Raw genomic sequence first — 20,553 nt, forward strand, 5'->3', positions numbered from 1 at the left:
AAGATGTATAATTTTTTTAAATATTAAAATTCTTCTATCACATATAATTATAAAATTTTGTCGTTACACACTTTACTTATTTATCGTGCGATTTTGTCTCTTATCGATACTTTAAATATGCGTGCATCGCTACTAAAGAGCCATCTTTTTTTTGCCGCGCCTCTGCCTCTCATTCTCAGAGACATTTTTGAGCGACCGACGACAAAGTAAGCGTTTAAAATCAATCAAATAATACAAATTAATATCGTCTTGTGACAGTGGTGTGGAAAGACAGTTAAAATTATAAATAGTTTTAAAAACTGAAGAAAAAAAAAAATAAAATAAAACAATTAAGACGCACGCTCGCTCTCAGTGTATAAATTATTCATTTTACCCCCAAACGTTCTTTACTGTACTCGCAGATTCGTGTAGCGTCCACGACGACATTGAAAACGGAACGGCAGCCGAACCGAGCGTGCGAGTGAACTAAGCAGAGCGCTTGTCAACTCAAAAAGCAGTAGAGAAAAAGAAGGCGACGAAGACAGCAGCAGAGCATAATCGACGCCGCACGTACCGGGAGCATTTAAAATAATTTTTTCTGTGGATTAATTTTACTAAAAAGGATTTAAACACAATGACTGAACGTGAAAATAACGTCTACAAGGCAAAATTGGCCGAACAGGCCGAGCGCTACGATGGTAAGTACGAAAAAGGGGGGCGAAAATTTTTTTTTGTCAGCGGAGCGCCAAGTTTTGGGGAGGGGTCCAGCGACATTGTCGTCGCGTGGCCTGCTACGTCAAAAATTGTGGAAAATATCCACAATTTATACAGCGGGTGACAAGAAAAGTAGGAATTATTAATTTTGCAGACATGTGTAGGTGCGCCCCTTTGCCATACCAATGGCTTTTGTCAGAAGTAGAAGCAGTAACAGCAGCAGCGTCGAATCGGCGTCGCCGCCGCATCCGATGAGTAGTGTTTCTGCGAAAAGACCGAATACCGAATGAAAAAGAAGATGACGAGGAGGCGAGGCAGCGCTGTTGAAAAGAAAGACTGAAAGAAACATGTAAAACAAACCTGATTTTTACCGGCAAAAATTCGCGTGGTTTTCGTTTTTGCGTTGGCCTTTGCAATAAGGCAACTTTGTTGCGTATTAATTTATATGTATATATATTTATATATATATATGTATTTAGTAGCTACTTAACTAAGAAAATATTTAGGATGGGGGGATTTTTCAAGTTGAAATTTTGTGTATTTAGTGTTCGGCTATAGGCGCGCAAGGGCTGCGCAGCGGGGAAATTACATCGTTGCTAAGGGCTGTTTTGTAGTTGCTTTTGTGTTGCCAAGTCGAACTTAAAGTAAAGTAGACAAAAGGAACTTGCAACCGTAAAGGAGGGACAATTAATTATATATTTAAATATGTTAACGGGTTTGCTTTGCCTGTATTCGAAATCAGTGGGAGACGAAAACTTCTTCGTCGTTCTCTTGCTCCTTTCGCTCTATTTCTTCGGCACTTAAAATGTGCTTTTGTTGCGCAGCAGCAAGGCGGCGACGTCGTCATCATGCCGTACTGCGAAAAATCGATGAATGAATCGATTGTGTGACTGGGGCCTCACAAATCGTTGAAGTAACGATCACCGACTGCTGCTAGACGTTGCAGATTTTTTTTTATTCAGTTTTTGTTGATTATTATACAAATTAGTGATTGTCCCTTTTACTGAAACTTTTCGAAAAGAACTTTCTCGCATTATTTAAGGGCAGGAACTTGGCAACTCTGCTTCATAGTGCAGAAAAGAAAAAAATTTGCACTAGCATTACTCATGCTTCTGTGCGCATGTGTGTGTACATATGTATGTATGTATGTGTGTTTGTACGCCTCAGAGAGGCATACGCACGCACGCTAACCGCAACTATCTTAACTACTCACACCATCCCGGTCGAAAATTGTGCTGTTGCTGTTGCTTATTTAATTAAAAATACTTCAATTAATTAAAATGCTACGGCTGCTCAAAATGCAAAACGCTAGGCAGCTGCCGTTGTTTTTGGGAATTGACTAAAAAGCGCGCGCGCTCAACGACGTTGCTCAAATGTGTTTCCGTGTGCGTTAAAACGAGATAACTAGTGTTGCTGACACAGACACTGATGCCTCTTCTGCCCCAATACAGTGGTGGTCAGAAGTTTGCTAATGTGTTTCTTGTATTCGGACAGAGGCAATAACTGTAGTAATTATATCTAACAACTTTACTAGCAATTGACAGGAATACTGCCAACACTTAACATCGGCAGCTTTTATTTATCTCCTTCCATCTCGGTGTTGCTTCGGAGCTCGAAAGAAGTCAATCAACTATTAGCAGTCACTGCGGCCACGCATACAGGCATACTCCTCGCACATACACATGTGAACATTAAAGTCTGTATCACATGTTTTTCTTCTTATTTTTGCCTGCGTGAGCTCCAAACTGTCCTCGTCTGTGTATTAGTGCGAGCACTTGGCGTTGGCCTTGTCGCACTTGCGACAGCTTTGGTCATGCTGGAGAGACTAACACAAATGCATTCCAGGCAGCCGGCAACGTCTGGCTTGCTTCTCCTCTAGACCCGCTTCTTCCCCTACGACGCTCCTACACAACGCCAACTTTTGCCCCTTTCCCCCAACCCCTCTATATACATTAACGTCAGCAGCGGTAGTTAGCCTTTAAGTGTGCTTTCAGGTGCGGACTGCTGCTGCTGCTCCCGTTTATTCTAGCTACGTCTTTTCGAGGTCGCTGCTGTGCACTTTTTTGTTGACGTTCAGCTTAATGTCGTCAATAGAAAACAGAAAAACATAAAAAGGCAGAGAGAAAAGTTTACAAAATGTTATAGATTGACTGTTCTTGTTTTAACTTTATTTTATTTATGTATTTTTATACCCTGAACCCATTTTCAATGGGAAATCAGGGTATAATGGTTTTGTTGAAATGTATGTAACAGGGAGAAGGAGGCGTGGCAGACCCCACAAAGTATATATATTCTTGATCAGGGTGACGAGCTGAGTTGATTTGGCCCTGTCCGTCTGTCTGTCCGTCTGTCCGTCTGTCCGTCTGTCCGTCTGTCCGTATGTATGAACGCGTCGATTTCAGAAGATATAAGAGCTAGAGACTTCAAATTTTTTTTAGAATGTCCGTAATTACAGCGCGCATATCAAGTTTATCATTAAAATTCGATAACTCATCCCGATCTTTTTTTATCGATAAAAAACCTTATCGAAAACCAGTTATAAAATTATATCTTCTACACCTTTATTGCTAGAGTCTCCAAATTTTTAATGTATGCTTATATGCAATTTATACAATTTCGGTTTTTGTTAAAATTTACCCCCCACCCTTAAATTCACCCCCTCACCCTCACTTTTGTAAAAAGCGTATTTCAAATACTAGAGACTTGTGCTTTGGCAATTACATGCATATCCATGTTATAATCATAATCTGAAAGTTTCATGAAGATCGTACGTCCATAAAAAAAGTTATTAAACAATTAAGTTCTCATAGTAAGCGCACACTGCAGCCCATGCGTGTTTATGCGTGGGTGCTTGTGTGTGTATGTGTTTGTGTATGTGTGTGTATGTGTTTGTGTATGTGTGTGTGTATGTGTATGTGTGTGTGTATGCGCTTGTGTATGTATGCGTGTGTGTGTATGTATGCCTGTGTGTGTGTGTGTGCGTGTTTCTTGTGTAAGCTGAAAGACGCGAAAAATTATTGAAATATCTATTGCTCCAAGGGTTCAGGGGATCTCGTAGTCGAGCAGTCTCGACTAGAGCTTTCTTACTTGTTTTGCTTGAGTATTTACACTTTTCTAACGGAATCATATACTCAGGCTAATAATAGCACGCAGATGAGTAATGAAGAAATTGCAAAAACAATATATATATTACAAATAATCGTATCCATGTTTAAGCATATTTTATGTCTTGACAAGCTCATCAGCAATAACCGGAGCCAAGGTTGTATCGCTCGCTTTAGACATCCTTTTGTAATGTACCTTTGTTAATGGCGTCACAAATAGCCAAAGTTTTAAACAGCATGTTAATGTGACGTATATGGATGTATATGGGTGGGTGTCTTGTAGGTGTACGGGTGTACGATGAAATGGGGCGGCGGTTTGTTGATTTTGGCTTTTTGACATTTTTTTTTTTTTTTTTTTGCTTTTGCGTTGTCATGCCGTGGGAATTTCACTTTAATTATATGGTATTATATTATCTGGGCTTGTTTATTTTTTATACAATTCCACAAATCTATATTTTGAAAAATTGGCATATTTTTGGTAGGCTCACAGAGCTGTGTGTTGGAAAATGCGTTACGATTCTGTGCCAATGCCAAACAACAATTTGAAGTTCACTGAAAAGTAGCAACAACAAGATGCTACTAAATTGAGCACAGTGAATCACACAGGCAACTTTATTTTCGAATTTTCACAGCTACGTGCTGCAACAGTATATAAAAGTAATACGAAAAACAAAGCTCCCGCTGTTTGAACTTTTTACGTTCATCATCATGAGGGGGGTATGATGGGGGCGGCGTTCATGCTTAAATACATACATAGCCATATACATATATGTTAGCAGCTCGCAACTAGAGAGAGAGAGAGAGAGAAAGACTGATGAAGAGAGTAGTGCAGGCAATGTCAAAATGCCACAATTACTCTATTTAGCACCGATTTGTTTCAATGTGTATTACAAATATATATACGTATAATTAACGTGTGTGTATGTGTGTCAGTTGAAATGTTATCAATACGCACACAAAAGTAACGACCGACTCAAAAGTTGCAGCTGTATTTCGAAATAATTCAGTCACTGCAAATGCATGTGATTCATGACGCGGTTTTGAGCCGATGACGCCTTTCGCATTGTTGCTTAGCCTAGACAAATGTGCAACAATGTGGGTGACGAAGTGTTATTTTCCTGATTTTCTTATCATGACTCTCCATGACAAAATTGGCCTAAAACTGGCAAATAGTAGTCACAGGAAACAGTTATGTATATATCATCTACCTAAGTGTGTGATAGGTTATGTCATTAAAGATTGGGAGTTTGTCTACGCATAGATAGCGAATATGCGAATGTGAGTGTGGATAGCCGATAATATGGAAAAGCAAACAACTACAGTGGATACTAAGTTGAGGTAACTAATGATAGAATATTTATTTTCAGCATATCACAAATTCCGCAGTAATTATATAAATTAGCATATTAGGCGCCTAAGAGAAATTTATTATATGTATTTTGTTTATTTGTTGTGCACTTACAGAAATGGTGGAGGCCATGAAGAAGGTCGCTTCCATGGACGTTGAGCTGACCGTTGAGGAGCGTAATTTGCTATCGGTTGCCTACAAGAATGTAATCGGAGCACGTCGCGCTTCATGGCGCATCATTACCTCCATTGAACAGAAGGAGGAGAATAAGGGCGCTGAAGAGAAATTGGAAATGATTAAGACCTATCGTGGTCAGGTGGAAAAGGAGCTGCGCGACATTTGCTCGGATATATTAAATGTGCTCGAGAAACATCTCATTCCATGCGCCACGTCCGGCGAAAGTAAAGTATTCTACTATAAGATGAAGGGCGATTATCATCGTTATTTGGCCGAATTCGCCACCGGTTCGGATCGTAAGGATGCTGCAGAGAACTCGCTGATTGCCTATAAGGCAGCAAGTGATATTGCCATGAACGATCTGCCACCAACACATCCCATCCGATTGGGTCTGGCTTTGAACTTCTCGGTAAGTTAAATAACGCAGATAATGTTTGATTGAATATCAACTCATTAAATGCATTTTATTTGATTAATCTTAGGTGTTTTACTATGAGATTCTCAATTCACCGGATCGTGCTTGCCGCTTGGCGAAAGCCGCATTTGATGATGCCATCGCTGAGTTGGATACGCTAAGCGAAGAGAGCTACAAAGACTCGACACTGATTATGCAGCTTCTGCGGGATAACCTCACATTATGGACGTCCGATATGCAGGCAGATGGTGCGTAATCGCCTCATAAATGATATTGATTTATCATATATTATTCACTTCCATTTGACTAATGTAATATATATTTTTGTCCTTTTCATAAATATAGATTCCACAACAGGCGATGGCGAACCCAAACAGGAAATTCAGGATGTTGAGGATCAGGATGTGTCGTAATTTAAGTAAACCCCCGCCCTTCCATTTAAAACACAAAACAAAACAAAAACATATACCTTCTAAAGTAAATATAATACATATAATATATATGCATGCAACAATAAAAGAACACGCGCAACCGGGTAGTAAACAAGAATTACAACAAAAACAGCATCATCAGCAACAAAACATCAACAGCACCGATACGCGACAACTACTCCAAGGGCAGCAGCAACCACATTAAAATTTAACAGCAGAACAGAAGAACACGAAAAATAATAACAACAATGGCAACATCTACACATCAGTAGCAGCATCAACAGCAGCAGCAATACCCACAAAGTACATACAACAAATTCAGCAGAAAGCGGCACAAAGTGAGGGTGGTAATGGGCGTGGCTCTTGTTGGGGCTAGATTTAGGTGCAGCCATCGTCGTCTTCGCTGTGAAATGCGAATCTGTGCCCTGGCTCCCAAAGCTATACAGCAGCAACAGCAACAACAAGCAACTACTACACTTGAAATTTTTTGCATTCGAGAAACAAAAGCATTATATTATATTTAAATAAATATTATATTTAATTCTGAGAAGCGAAAACAAAATAAACTCATTTCAAACTAAATACACACACTCTCACACACACACACACAGTAAGCAAAACGTACATTTCATTGAAAGTTGGCATATTAATCATTTTACAATCTTATCAGCATAAAAATGAGAACTACACATCTTCAATTTTAATTTTAAGCCAGTCATAAAAGTAATGAAATGAAATAAATTAAAAGGAAATAACACTCAAAAATAAAAATACAAAAATTAATAAGCGCAAATTGAATTAAAGAAAAGCAAAGAAAAGCGTAAAAACAAAATACCAAAACAAAATGTGTGAAGTAAATGCATGAACAAAACAGCAACAATTAATTTTAATTTAATACGAAACGAAAAGCAAATATGAAGTAAGAACGAAGTGAGCAAACAAAAACAAAGTCAAGCTTGAATAAGAATAAACTATGAGGCGAAAAAAGGAATGTTAGTTAAAGCGAAATTCGCACGAATAAATTTAAAACGAATTCTTAAGCTTAAATTTGTATGTATGTTAGTGTATTGTTCAAAAGTCACGGAGACACTGACACAAACACGAAAATCAAACACTCGGAGCAATCAATCACCATTTAAGGAAATAGAAGAGCTTTCTTCTCGGTTAACTATTTGATTTCTCTAATTCTCTCACCGCTCTATTGCTCGCAAGTAAAAGATTTAGGCGCAGTTTATGTTAGTGTTTTGATAATTACAAGAGTTTGTTTAACGTTTTTGATATCACTTCGACACAAACATTTCAAAAAACAAAAGTATTTGTAGTTGCTAAATAAATGGTACACATATATTTAAATATATATTGTATACATCTTAGTATATATACATTCAGATATATGTACTTGTATATTTTCTATGCCTACCACTTATGTAACTTGTAGAGAATTCGAATTCGAATATTTCCACATGAAATGATCATCCCAAAATAACTACCTGCGACAAAATGTTTGCATTTAAAAACAATAATAAGAACAAGCCAGTAATTATATAATTTATTTTAGCTGAAAATGAAAAGTCAGAAACAAAGTTTATGTTTTCCCTATTTGTTGCTGCGTTCCAGGAAAACAATTTGACCAGAACAACAAACTTAATAACCAAATTGAAAAGCATTCCGTTTCAAAAACTTTCTGTCTGCACTTGTGAATGAGAAAATTTTATAAGTATATACCCGAATATATATATATATTTATATATATATATGTATATATATAGGTGTATGTATTTATATTGAAAACGCAGCCGTGAAAAACCGAGCAGGAAATTGGAGCGTTAGGCAGCAGTAAATACTTAAATAATATCGAAAAACACAAGTTTCTTAAATGAAAAATGAAAATCAGCAAAACAAAAGCTAAACTGACATTCGTATTCATTTCAAATAAAAATAATTATAAAAAAAAATTGCGCATAAATTAATATTACACTGCTGATTGATTCAGAATCCGCAGAGAAGGCATCGATATTTTATTTAGGGACGTAAATAGGTGGGTACTGCGTATGTGTGGGTTATTATTAATTATATAAAGGAATTTTGGATTAAGTTTACATATTTCTTTATATTCCGGACAACTATTTGTGAGTGCATTGTTTTGCTATATATAAAGGGCAGCCGTAAAAGTTAATATTACTCAAATTCTATTGCATATCCTATATGATATATCAGTTCTTATGCTTAAATATGAAAGACCCTCATAATTAAAATCGCTTAGCAATGCAGATATTGTTTAAAATGTTTAATATGATAATTTTATTACAAAATTATTTACCTTATTCAGGATTTGGTGTGGGACTTACAAATTTTAATTAATTTAAACATGGAAAACAACATAAATTGGCGTGAAGGGAAAATCATGGCATATGTGTCAATACTAGACGCTTGTCGTAGACACAGCAATGCAGTAGGGCCGCATCTCAAAGTGCTCGAGTCTACTTCATCTCAATGTCAAAGCCAGTGGCATTGAATACGCTTGCAACTGCAGTGGAACTAGGTCTAGTGGCCATTGTTTGGGCTGTGTATGGCCAACCATCCGAATAGCCCACCACCACCACCACCACCATCACCACCATAGCAAGCACATAACAAAAGAGGTACGCCACATACTATACGATACGGCATGTCATATGGCATATACAATTGCTTATATGTACATATATCTAAATATGAAAATCTAGGCAAATTGGCAGACAGCAGCACAAAGTAGAGAAGCCAAAAGGCCTAACGATTTATTTGCAAAACGTCGGTAGGTCTTGAGACAACCAAATATTGGGAAATGACGCTGCAATTGCAAATTGAGAAGTTGAAAGGCTTGGATAATTACAAAGCGTGGTCGATGACAGTGCGTGCGTATTTGGAGTCCGAAGATCTATGGACGGTTGTTGAGAATGGACCGGAGAACAATGAAGAGGTAGCTATTTGTCCAATATTCCATTTAGAGCTCTCATTTATTGCCCCAGTTAATCAATTGCAGTCACTGCTGAAGGATAAACGAGCCAAATTCCTGATACTCTGCTTGATAGAAACGAAGCTGTGTCAGTTTATGGTCAGCATACGCACGGCCCGAGACCTTTGGAATTATTTGCGCACTCAGCATTCACTTCGTTAGGGCGTCCAGATTTTCTGTGCGAAATCGAGAAAAGAAACCAATAAAAATATGACATAAATATTGGCCCCAGCACTGTTTACCTCGCCTTATTGGGGCAGCTCTATTATCACGGGTTGTTCTTCCGGATCCTCGTCGAGTAAGCCCTCAAAATGCCAGTTTAGCTGCTTGGCCAGTCTTTTCATAAGGCGTTCAGCGTTTACCATGAGACCACCAGCATGGAGATTTACTAGCAGCTCGCGAACATCTTTGTAGACTGTGTTGTGCATGGTAGGCGCCATCAGCTCCTCTGGCAGATGCGGTAGTTGATAGGCCAGCACTTCGCTATATTTCATAAAGGCTAGTTTGTATTTGCTAACAGCCGTCTCCGAGTGTGCCAGCAAGGCAAGCACCTTCCGCCAGTGGTCCAAAGATTCTATTGAATAGCCAACTAAAAAGAACACAAACGCCAGCTGTACCTCCTCAATTAGTGCATCGGAATTTTGTTCAAACTTTTCGAACAGTATGTCCACAGCTGCTATGCAGTCTATCGCATGTCGCGAAACATCCGCTGGAGGTGAATTCTGTGGAACACGAGTGGGCACAGCACAGAAACGTGGCGCAGTGCCCTGTACGGGCTTCAGGTAAGGCAGCATCTCACTCTCATCCAGCAGTAACTTGGCAGCTGTATTCCGTTTGCTTATGTTGTCCGCTCCACCACGTGGCCTGTCAGCATCCGTACAGGACTCTAGCTCAATGTTAGTACGAATTGTTCCCAATTCTGGGCGGCAGCGATTTACGCACGCCTCTGTAACACTGCCAGTTAGATCTTTCCACTTACACACATAGCGATAGTCGTATGGGGCCAGAACGCGCTCAAGTTGTGCTAAGTTCTTTCTTATACGGGTACGCTCTAGCTCCGGATCTGCTGTCTGACGTGGTCGCAGCTCCTCCAATTCATTATCCCATTCACGCACAAGAATCTCATTAGGATGAAAGAAATGGACGAAGCCTACACGAGGCGCAGCGTCGCCATACGGACCGCGGGATGCGCACCACACATAATGCACACCTGGCGGTATCATTTTAACGCCACGAAAATCTGGACCAATGGTATACGAGCATAAGTCAATGCCAAACTCTGTGCCCACAGGAACGCCGGCTATGACCAAAACGGCGCCATCTGCTAGCAGGCGCAATGCTAATTCTGGATCCATTTGCATGCTGGAATTGTCCTTATTCATTGTGAATGTGTATACTTGCTTATTTATTACTGTAATTCAAATATGAAGACAACTAGTTTCTCGTTCTGAAGATATCTAAGTAATCGTTTACATTCATATGTTCGTTTTGGAACATGTTCAGTGGAACTACTATTTGGTTTTTTGTTTGTAGTTTAATTTTTGTCTACTTTTTACAAACACATTGCAGAAATGTAAAATGCACTAATATCACATCAAATTTAAGTTAAATATATATGTATATATATTTTTTAAAGATAAAATATGAATGTTGCAACTTGCAAGCACGCTCGATATGCTCCGTATTAATCGATAGTTTGCCAATTTTTGATCGATTTAACAAGTCTAATGAAATTTGAGTCCGATAGAAAAGTTTTGATAAAGACGTTTGCTTGCTGTCGTCGAAGCGATCTTTATTATATTTGTTTTCAGGCAGTTTTACATAGGTTGCTATTTTCATATTTTGCTGATAGAGAATAATCTTAATCTGAAAACGTTTGTTAAATTAGCTAAAAATCCCACATAATTTGTTTACGATAATAATTTTCAGGATAATTACTGTGAGCTTAGTAAATATGCTGAAAATGTTCTAAATAAATAAATTTGTTTCGTGAAATGCAAACAAGGTATAAATATTTGTAAGCTTAAAACGAATATATATTAGTTGATTTATTTACTACAAAATTAAGCAATTAGTACTGTAAACTGCGCTTAGTGCCTATATCGTCAAGTATCTGGCGCAGTTCCTCGTCTTCAAAGCGACCCTCCAAAGAAGGTATTAAAGCCTTAGCCTCTTCCGGCGCCTCCGGGCAGAGATTGCCCAGAGCGGCAAGTTCGAATTTGTGCAGTTTCTTTTGCATAAGTAAACTAGAAAAAACAAAATTGAATCAGAAGTTATGCTTATTGTAATGAGAGGCATTTTGTGTTTACCTGCGTACGGACATAATGGTCTCTTTATTCTTGAATTTGCGAAAACTGTCTGTGTAGGCGTAGGTTTTCATGAAGACCTCTGAAAATTCCTGCTCTTCGTCTGCGGATTCATTTTGCCGTTTGCGATGATCCAGTAACATGTGCACCTCCGATATGAGCAGTGTTTCAGCATTCTCGAACTCTGGAAGACAACAACATGCGGTATATGAGAATAAATTATATTGCGAAATATTTCAGTTCTCTTTGCAATTTACAAGTGAGATGCAAGTGAATATAATGCTACAAGTTTAGCCAAAAGTATGAGGTCGAATGTGGCCATTTTCCACCAAGAAATCATAAATCTGACGCGTTTTGTTAACATCGATCTTAATAAGTCGCCGTGCATCGCCCAGCCTTAGATGCCCCAGCTTGGCTTGCTCTGCAATAAGCTGATTTTTGTGCTCCAAATAGGCCTGTGGTATTAGACGCGCCACGCTACAAAGTGTACGTTCTCCTGCATCTAGCTTAGAGTATCCTGGCAGATCTGAAAAGAAAAATGTTGTTGTCAGTGGATAGGTTTATGATAGTTAATAATAAGCTTAATATTATACATGGCCAAAAGGTATATAATCATGCATACATTCACTATACAAATGAATTTCTTATACATATATTTATTTTTACTGAATATCTATCAATATATGAATATGTCAACATATTTGAATTGATTACCCGAAATATCCATTGGACTAGCCTTCCGACGCGGACAATGCATATACACTCTGGAGCTACTGCCTTGAGGCAGCTGGTCAACATTCTGGTTATTTTCGAAGTGGTGCACCAATTGCTGCCAGTCGTAAGCATCGTTTTGCCGTTGCCGTGCATAATCCCGCTGAGCCTGCTGGCGCTGCTTGTAAAGGCGCGTATAAAGTGCGCCGCCGTAGAGAGTGCGCACGCCATGCTGCCGTATATCGTAGAGCCAGTGGAGTCGATTTTGTAATTGGCGATAATTGCGCAACGACTCCACCAGCAGATCGAACTGAAAGGGTTTGCAAACTTGCATGAGGGCAAGGAAGCGCATGCAGCTGACATCGCTACGAAAAGCGCTCACATATTTGGTTATCCAGCTGACAGTGCGATTTGGCAGAATGAGACCATGGTCACGCATAATTTTGTAGCGTCGCTGGCGTTCTCTAAAAGTACATTGGCATTGGCTAGTAATTAGGGCAGGTTTCAGTAAATGGAGCTGCTTCAAAATTACCTCAGACGATTGTTGTAAGCACGGACTAGTCCACACTGCAGTTCCTCCACTAACTGCTGATCTGGTGAGTCATTCTCAAGTGAGTCATCATCAGCGTTTGCTCTTTGCTGTTCGATCATCACTGAAAGCAGACCCTCAGCAGAGGAATCGTAGGGCGTGTCGAAATCTCCGCGTGCGCATCGATATCCTGCATTGATTTTAAACTGAATCGACGATATGTCATCATGCCGAGGCGGCTCCAGGGATCGCATTTTGAATACATACGGCATCCGCTCGGGCAGGTAACAATTTCGTGCATGCTGCAACCCGAGCAACCGTTCAAAGATGCCCCCGAAGTAGCAATCGTGATAGTGTCGTCGTACCTCCTCTGGTGAGAAACGTCGTTCAAGTGCATTGGCTATGGCATCCCAGTTGCCATAGCCATTTTTGTGTAAAGCTTGCAGCAGTGCACGCTCGTCTCGTGCTACCCAACCAGAATCGTTTGCAAACACCTGAATATCATCTCGTACTATAATGTAGGCGTGGCTGTTGCGATGACTCCCGATTTCGCGACCTCGTGAAAAGCACTGCAAGCATATTAGGACGTCCAGGCATTCGGCACACTTGATATATGGCTCTGCGAGGCAACAGCGACACATTGCACATAGAGTAGAGCCCGAGTGCTCGGCTTCGCTATCCTTATTCTCAGCTCTGTCTACATTTTCACCGAGCTGATTGTGGAATGCAAGGTGATTATAATGAATCGTTACACGCTTCGTTTGACTATCAGCGCGGGCACGAGCAAACCTGACAGATGAGCGCATGACCTCATGACTGTTAGCTTTCTCTGTAAAGAAGTAATTTAATGTTTGCTATGGTGTACATGGCGCGCCATGTGGACCCCGTGGCACTTGGTTTGCATCACTTGTAAGTTGCTAGTTGGGCTGCTGACCCGTTTGTTTTTGTTACCTTTTGGAAACTGCAGGTCTGCTGCATCCTCATCGACCATGTCCACTGGGTTCATAAACGACATGTTGGTTCAACTTTATTTATAGGCTGATATATAAGATTTAAAAATTATTTGCGAAGTTCGATTTGTTTTCACGCAATGCCGCTTTTTTACTAGTACTAGGGCTGCAAAAACAGACGCCTGCGATTGTAGCGTCTTGCAACACTGCTACTAGTTAGGGCTGCCAAATATTTTCTAGAGTCACTGCGCCCATAAAGTACCCGTGATATGCGAGAACGATTTTACGTTATACAGCACTGTCAATATTTAGCGGCATGCATTTCTGGTGTTATTCATATATTGAAGCAGCAAACGGTTCTGAAGTTCTTGTATTCGCTGTTGGAAAGTGATGAGCGACGTTGAGGTTGCGCCGCCCATAAACGATCCAGCAGAAAACCTTCCCAAATACTGTGACTTCTTCAAATATTTGCTTGTTGAGGAGCTGGTGCTGGAACCCGATTACCGACAGATCCATTACGGAAAGTGTGCCGTCATTGGACGCCTTTGTGCCATTCCGGATAATTTTAAACTGGAAAACGTGTCGATACCACACCTGCCAAGGTAACTACCTGTATATGCTTTAACACATGCTTGTACTCATCCTTCACCACTATTTCACAGTGTATACAAGCTGCCTACTGGCGCTGTGTCCCTGCTCCTACTGAACTTCAGCTACGAGAACAGCTGCACAGGAAGTCTGGCTAACGGAGCGTACTGTATTATGCGTGGCGAGATTGTGCTATGCAACGTGCAAAAGCCGAATAGCCCCACTTTGACCACACGGGGTTTACACGAGCAATTGCTCCGATTGGACGACAGCGGCAAAGAGAGGTCCACGTTATTAGAGAACGTGCAGAAAACTCACAAGCCTGCGCTGTACGTATGGCACTCAAGTCGGATTAACCAGGCCGAGGAGTTAATTCAACGTCGACTTGAGATTCGTGTGCTGTGCAAATAGACAGATATCAAGAAGAGCCAATGAAATGCATTCTCATTTTCTGACCACGTCACGAAGCAATCCTCAATTTTATACATTCTCTCAAGTGTTTGACCGGCAATCGGCAAACTTGGATCCTCTGTGGAAAGAGGAGTTACAGCAATCGGCTTGGCTCAGTTTCTGGGAACGCGAAGGCTACGAGTTTCTGGAGGAGAAGTGGCACAAACAATATCCGGAATATAAGGAGGCAATCGAGTTAGCCACTGCCGAGGAACAAGCAGCTTGGCAAGAGTTGTGGATAAAACACGCCCACGATCAACGCGCACATTTTTGGCACATCTTTTCATGTGTCTTGGAGAATTACGAACGGGACTTGCATAATGGTTTGCAAGATGTTGGTCAAATCTTGAGCGATATAGACGATCAGTTTTCGTATTTAGAAATACATCAAACCGACGCCAGTACAGCAAGTACTGAATGCAGCGAGGCGGATCAGGAATACCTAAACAATAACGACGATCAAGAGTCTCTTGGCGAGGAGCAGCAGCTAAAACTGCTCGGATTACCCACATCATTTGGTGCAAGGAGTACAAACGACCGACGAAAGCCAAAGCAGCAACTACCAAGTGAATCTGAGAGTGAGAGCGACTCCAATCGTTTAAGCATGTCCAATCAAAAGGATGAAATTCAGCTTGACGTCAAGTCGCGAGCAATTAAGAAAACAAAGCGACAAAAAAACTCAAAAATCCCCCAATTCATGCGAGATGATAACCTTTTGCTTAAGTATTGGTTCAAGCGCTTCTCGCTTTTTTCACGCTTTGATCAGGGCATTCTCTTGGATCGCGAAAGCTGGTTCTCAGTGACTCCAGAGAAGATTGCCAAGCAGACGGCTAGACGTCTCGCCAGCGACGTCATTGTGGATGCATTTTGCGGCTGTGGCGGCAATGCCATACAATTCGCCAACACCTGTGGCCGCGTGATTGCCATCGACATTGACTTAAAGAAATTGGCAATGGCCAGACAGAATGCGGCTATTTATGGTGTGGCCCATAAGATTGACTTTGTGCATGCGGACTTTTTGCAGTTTGCCCGCACCACACGTTTGCGACCCGATGCGATTTTTCTGAGCCCACCCTGGGGTGGACCGGACTATCAGAAACAGCAAACTTTTGATATTGAAGAGAATTTGTTGCCGCTGGGCGCGAGTCCCTTGATGGAGCATGCACGACGGCTAACGGAGAACATTGGATTCTTTTTGCCACGCAGCTCCAACATTAAGCAGGTTATTGCGCTCACGCATGCGGGTGAGCAGTGCGAGGTGGAGCACAACTATTTGGATACGCGTCTGGTAGCAATCACAGCCTACTATGGCAAGAGCTTGGTCAAGAAACAACGGCAGAAGGCTGATAAATGACTGTCAGCATAAATTTGGGGTAAATTTTAATACGTTGGATTAAATCGTGTTACATATAGCAAAAGAAGCTAATGTCGATCAGTTGTACTACTCAATTAGTAATTTCTATTTTTTTTTAATTTAATGAGTCTTAGATTTAAGTATGTAAATAGACTTTACTTACATAAATTAAGCACATTGTTCACTTTTTGTGATTAGACATAATTATAGTTTTTATACGTTGGATTAAACTGTTCGTGGCTCTTTCAAAGGTCTTAAATTCTATTGTAACCGCATTGATAACAATTTGACTGTGCGACTGCTGCGACTCTTTCTGGCAAATCCCGCTTTGTTGATGCACCATTCTGCTCGCACAACAGTTGCCAAGTCACCGGGCAGAGCGTAAGGACTTTATCCAATTTAGACAGCTTAAACATGCTGCTCTCTCTCCCTCTCTCTCTCTCCCTCTCTCTCTCTCGCTCTCTCCGTGTCCTGTGCAGCCCCGCTCAGTTTGTGTGTGGTAAGATTGCAGTGACCAGTGGTCATAACCGTAACGCCCCTCCTCTCCATTGGTCCGAATGTGACTTTTAATTAAAAACGCAAACGGAACTAAACGGGCGTCTATTTTTAAGAACTTTGTGAAACAACTCTAAGCCTGGCAACCGTGCGGGGGCAATTAACATGTTCCATGTCACAAAAGTTTCACATAAATTCCAGCGTAGACCGAACAACAACAACAAGAGCAACAGCAACAACCCTTTTCGCCGTTAACAACATACTTAGAGCATCCTTGGGTGGGGCTGTATTTGCGGAATTTACAGCTACCTAAATGGCCAAACGCTGCTCTCCCTGGATATCATCATCAGTATTTTCGCTCCTGCTCCCTAATTAGTTTGATAAACTTATCATTCAGCCGAATGTAGCTTTAGCAGTTTTAAGTGGATTATTTTGATTGAGTGAAATATTATATAGCAGGGACCATTATTTGTGATATAGTATTCTTACATTTACTCATTAACTATAACTATTACATTTTACTCATTAACTATATTGTTTTTCTTATTTGATTAACAGCCTTTTTTATTTGCAGATGAGTAAAATAAATACTTTTGGTTTATTCTTTTTTTTTTTTTTTTTAATAAAAAAATGAATTAGGATTAGATGTGATTTTTATATAACAAAAATTTATTTAATTTATATAAGTATACTTTCAGTATATTATTATTTTCAAGTATTTCTTATTTATGTTAGCATTACCTTTTAGTATTTTCTCTTATTATTTCCACTAAGTTTGTCTTTCCAGAATGTCTTCCAAATATTTCCTTTTAAAATTGCCTCTTAGTTTTTCTCTTAGTATTTCCTCTTAGTATTTGCTCTTATTTATTTCCTCTTAGTATATCTCCATATTTATATATGTATTTTCTCCAAGCGTTTCTCACAGTCTTTAATGCTCAGCTGAACGATTACTTCACATCACTTCACTTTATTGCACTGTACGATTGACCCCCACCAGCCCTGGGCGACTGAAGAAATGCTACAGCTGCTGCCCTTTATATAGGGCAACTTTCACTCAGTCACTAAGTCACGCTCAAATGTTGAGCCGGCGCCAGGTAGAGATCGTGGCTGTCGAACTTAAAGTAACCAATCAGAAGACTCTCTGCTGCCTCAAGCACTTTAGCTTCGTTCGCTTCGTAGGAATCGTTGCAGCCGAGCTCTATGTGAGCAATGGTGCTCTCTGGTGCTCAGTTTAGCTTCGCAACTTAAATATAAATATCAAATGAATACTACTACATACACATAGACAATTTAAATGATTTTCTGTAGCTCTACTTCATCCAGAGAGTCATATGGAGAGACAGACTGTGAATTAGACAGAGAGACGGACAGAGAGATATGCAGACATACATACGAACAGATATATGGACGAACAAGTATAATTAAAAGGGATACGCTCATTACTCGTTACATATATGTGTGATATGCTAAATATGTAGCATATATACATTAATATTTATAATTATTAAATAACAGAAGAAACTACTGCCTACTTCTGTTATATTGTTTTCTTAGGACTTCTACATAGTCAGCCTCAATTTCTGGCATTTAATTCCATACTATTGTTTTTTTAATTGGCTAGATCTAGCTGAAATCGGCTAAACTGGCGACACTGATTGCAGCTTGTGTTTATTTGTGCGAAGAATTATTGAAATGTCAGAGCCTCAAAGAGTTCAGGGGATCTCGTAGTCGAGCACATTTAGTACTCGACTAGACCTTTCTTACGTATTTTATTATTGTGAAATGGAATTGAACAATTCCAATATACTAAGACATTATTAATCTGATTTTTGTTGCATAGTATGTGTATATAGATTTTAGGTTTTTTTACTCGTAAATCAGCTCTAAATGAGAATTTCGGTCTGTTCCGGCTGCTCGTCATGGTTAATTAGCTGCGCGCAGAGGCTGCACCTGCACAATCGCATTTTCCACTGTCTGTGGGCTTCGTTCACGGCGTAATCGCATTTGATACTGTCAAAACTTGTAGCACAAATAAACCACCCTGGCGTTTAGGTTTGGGCAGGAGCTTAGCCCTCGTCAAGTGGCACAAATTACAGATCAAACATGCAGTCAGAGCTGCAGTTGGACTTCTCCGACGGGGTGGGATGGTACGGTGCGGGGAGAGGCGGAGCGACCATTTATCAAGACCGTTGACAATATTGCGCTTAAAATTAAATAGCGTAATAAAAGGGTGACTTAATTTGTTTTTGCCCAGGCAGGCGCCACCACTCACGATTACGGGAGATGATGAGCTGTGAACACGTGTTTGCTTTCTAATAAAATATTTGCCATATAAACAACGACGACGGACTCAAAGGAATATTGCTCTTATATCCTTGGTCTTCGCATTTTATTATTGAAATTTGTTTTTTTTTTTTTTTTTATATATATATGTCAACCCCTCAGCAATTACGGTACCAGACAGTGTAGTCCTACATAGATTTAAGTAGCCGATAATGCCTCGATTGACGCGTGACGCAATTTGTTTGTCTTTTATTAACATTTACTTTTCTTTACAGCATTTCCTAACTGTGTGAACAGTACGAATCTCGTAGCGATTTTAAGCTTAAGCTCTAAAAACAATTTCATTTTCATTTGAGCTTGAGTGCTAACCAGACAAAACACTCTATCGCAATGAAATAAATTGTTTTGTTTTTTTTTTTTTTTTTTTTTTTTTTTTTTTTTTATTTATTTATTGAACTGATATACAGTAAATAATCGTTTAATCATATGAGCTTTACATAAAATAAAATGAGTGCTCTGGTTATTTACCAATCTTAGCTGTAGAAACGCTGTATTCTGATTGAGTTAAGACATATCAGTTGAACTCTACCCATATTACCCATATTTTATATTGATATTTGGGAGATTGTAATAATAGAATAAAATAAAAATACTTCAATACACATTACGTGCATGTTTATTAATTTATTCAATAGATACTATTATAGAAGTATTAGTTCGAAACTTGTTGTATTTGTATTTTGCACACAATCTTGATACAAGCTTTGGTGTATATTTTACGTAGATCAGCTGGTGCTTAGGGTATTCCCTAGTTGGCACTATGACTAGAGATTTCTTACTTGTTTTAATAACGTAATCATATAGCTGATATATATTTTCGATGCTATCAATGAAAGACAATCGAATGGGAATGCATGAAACTATTCCAAAATGGCGGCACGTTTGACTTATTGATTAACCGTTATTCATTGCTTGGGCATTAAAATTAATAAACGTTGCCCAATGTATGTATATATATATACATATATACGTACAACCACAGCAGCAACAACAACGATAATAATAACAATAACAATAACAATAACAATAACGCAGTGCCCGAGCACTTGCGTACAAACCAGCAACCACAACAATACCAACTTTGTCTCGGAGCAATAAAAAATGCCAAGTATATCCACAAAATAAGAGCAATAATATTTAATAAATGTGCACACACACATACACACACTCACACAATATGTTTTTACTTTGGTGGTTGAATACGAAAAACCATAAATAAATACATACACACACACACACACACACACACACACACACACACACACACACACAACCACACACACATAAAAACAGCGAGCGAGAAATAAGCGCATAAAAAGATTAAAACGTGTTGGCATCTCTGTGTATATATACATACATACATAGGTAGGCAGGCAAGCTTTCTGTGTATGTGTGTGTGTTATGCCCTTTTGGCTGAATGCTTGAGCAAGGCGAACAGGCGAGCGGGCGGCCTGTCCGACTGGGTGGGCATGGGCGCGCAGATAACTTCCGCATCCCTGACATCCCCGCCTACGCTAACCCCCGACATCATTTTCCGTGGCATTTCGGTGAAAAAGAATGCTTTTGATCTTCACAAGCGAATGATTTTTAATATGACTTTTTGCTGCTGATGACGCTGAGGTCGTTCGACGCGTCGCCTAACAGGGCTGCTTTCAGCTCCAAAA

General features: G+C 39.8%; 6 protein-coding genes across 7 annotated transcripts; 4 read left to right on the top strand and 2 right to left on the bottom strand.

Annotated features, from left to right (window-relative positions):
* The first annotated feature begins 53 nt into the window (after nucleotides 1–53).
* Nucleotides 54–6,750, top strand: 14-3-3epsilon (tyrosine 3-monooxygenase/tryptophan 5-monooxygenase activation protein epsilon). Its single transcript, XM_018015326.2, has 5 exons — nucleotides 54–206; nucleotides 402–677; nucleotides 5,262–5,731; nucleotides 5,805–5,985; nucleotides 6,083–6,750. The coding sequence occupies exons 2-5, from the start codon at nucleotides 614–616 to the stop codon at nucleotides 6,148–6,150; spliced, it is 783 nt and encodes a 260-aa protein (XP_017870815.1). The 5' UTR covers nucleotides 54–206; nucleotides 402–613; the 3' UTR covers nucleotides 6,151–6,750.
* On the bottom strand, nucleotides 6,141–10,880 carry LOC108618993 (protein AAR2 homolog). The gene is made up of 2 exons (XM_018015273.2): nucleotides 9,406–10,880; nucleotides 6,141–9,339 (listed from the first exon to the last, which is right to left on the bottom strand). Exon 1 carries the CDS (start codon nucleotides 10,543–10,545, stop codon nucleotides 9,412–9,414), a length of 1,134 nt encoding a protein of 377 aa, XP_017870762.1. The 5' UTR covers nucleotides 10,546–10,880; the 3' UTR covers nucleotides 6,141–9,339; nucleotides 9,406–9,411.
* Nucleotides 6,894–9,397, top strand: LOC108619060 (uncharacterized). Its single transcript, XM_018015362.2, has 2 exons — nucleotides 6,894–9,127; nucleotides 9,191–9,397. The coding sequence occupies exons 1-2, from the start codon at nucleotides 8,993–8,995 to the stop codon at nucleotides 9,323–9,325; spliced, it is 270 nt and encodes an 89-aa protein (XP_017870851.1). The 5' UTR covers nucleotides 6,894–8,992; the 3' UTR covers nucleotides 9,326–9,397.
* A 295-nt stretch (nucleotides 10,881–11,175) lies between the features above and the next one.
* On the bottom strand, nucleotides 11,176–13,920 carry LOC108618974 (DNA-directed RNA polymerase II subunit Rpb4). Of its 2 annotated transcripts, XM_018015228.2 has the most exons (5): nucleotides 13,661–13,920; nucleotides 12,713–13,538; nucleotides 12,184–12,644; nucleotides 11,727–11,995; nucleotides 11,512–11,653 (listed from the first exon to the last, which is right to left on the bottom strand). In XM_018015228.2, the coding sequence occupies exons 1-4, from the start codon at nucleotides 13,722–13,724 to the stop codon at nucleotides 11,760–11,762; spliced, it is 1,587 nt and encodes a 528-aa protein (XP_017870717.1). In that variant the 5' UTR covers nucleotides 13,725–13,920; the 3' UTR covers nucleotides 11,512–11,653; nucleotides 11,727–11,759. The 2 variants fall into 2 exon arrangements, with proteins under 2 accessions (XP_017870736.1, XP_017870717.1); XM_018015247.2 differs by lacking the exons at nucleotides 11,727–11,995; nucleotides 12,184–12,644; nucleotides 12,713–13,538 and adding an exon at nucleotides 11,176–11,409 and having other exon boundaries at nucleotides 11,473–11,653; nucleotides 13,661–13,847.
* A 13-nt stretch (nucleotides 13,921–13,933) lies between these two features.
* moi (modigliani) lies at nucleotides 13,934–14,658 on the top strand. Its single transcript, XM_018015238.2, has 2 exons — nucleotides 13,934–14,261; nucleotides 14,322–14,658. The coding sequence occupies exons 1-2, from the start codon at nucleotides 14,050–14,052 to the stop codon at nucleotides 14,656–14,658; spliced, it is 549 nt and encodes a 182-aa protein (XP_017870727.1). The 5' UTR covers nucleotides 13,934–14,049.
* A 25-nt stretch (nucleotides 14,659–14,683) lies between these two features.
* Tgs1 (Trimethylguanosine synthase 1) lies at nucleotides 14,684–16,310 on the top strand. The gene has a single exon (XM_089462406.1). It carries the CDS (start codon nucleotides 14,684–14,686, stop codon nucleotides 16,049–16,051), a length of 1,368 nt encoding a protein of 455 aa, XP_089318532.1. The 3' UTR covers nucleotides 16,052–16,310.
* Nucleotides 16,311–20,553: the final 4,243 nt, after the last annotated feature.

This window comes from Drosophila arizonae, chromosome 2 (assembly GCF_054131065.1).
Source record: "Drosophila arizonae isolate 15081-1271.41 chromosome 2, UAZ_ARI_1.0, whole genome shotgun sequence".
Lineage (NCBI taxonomy): Eukaryota > Metazoa > Arthropoda > Insecta > Diptera > Drosophilidae > Drosophila > Drosophila arizonae.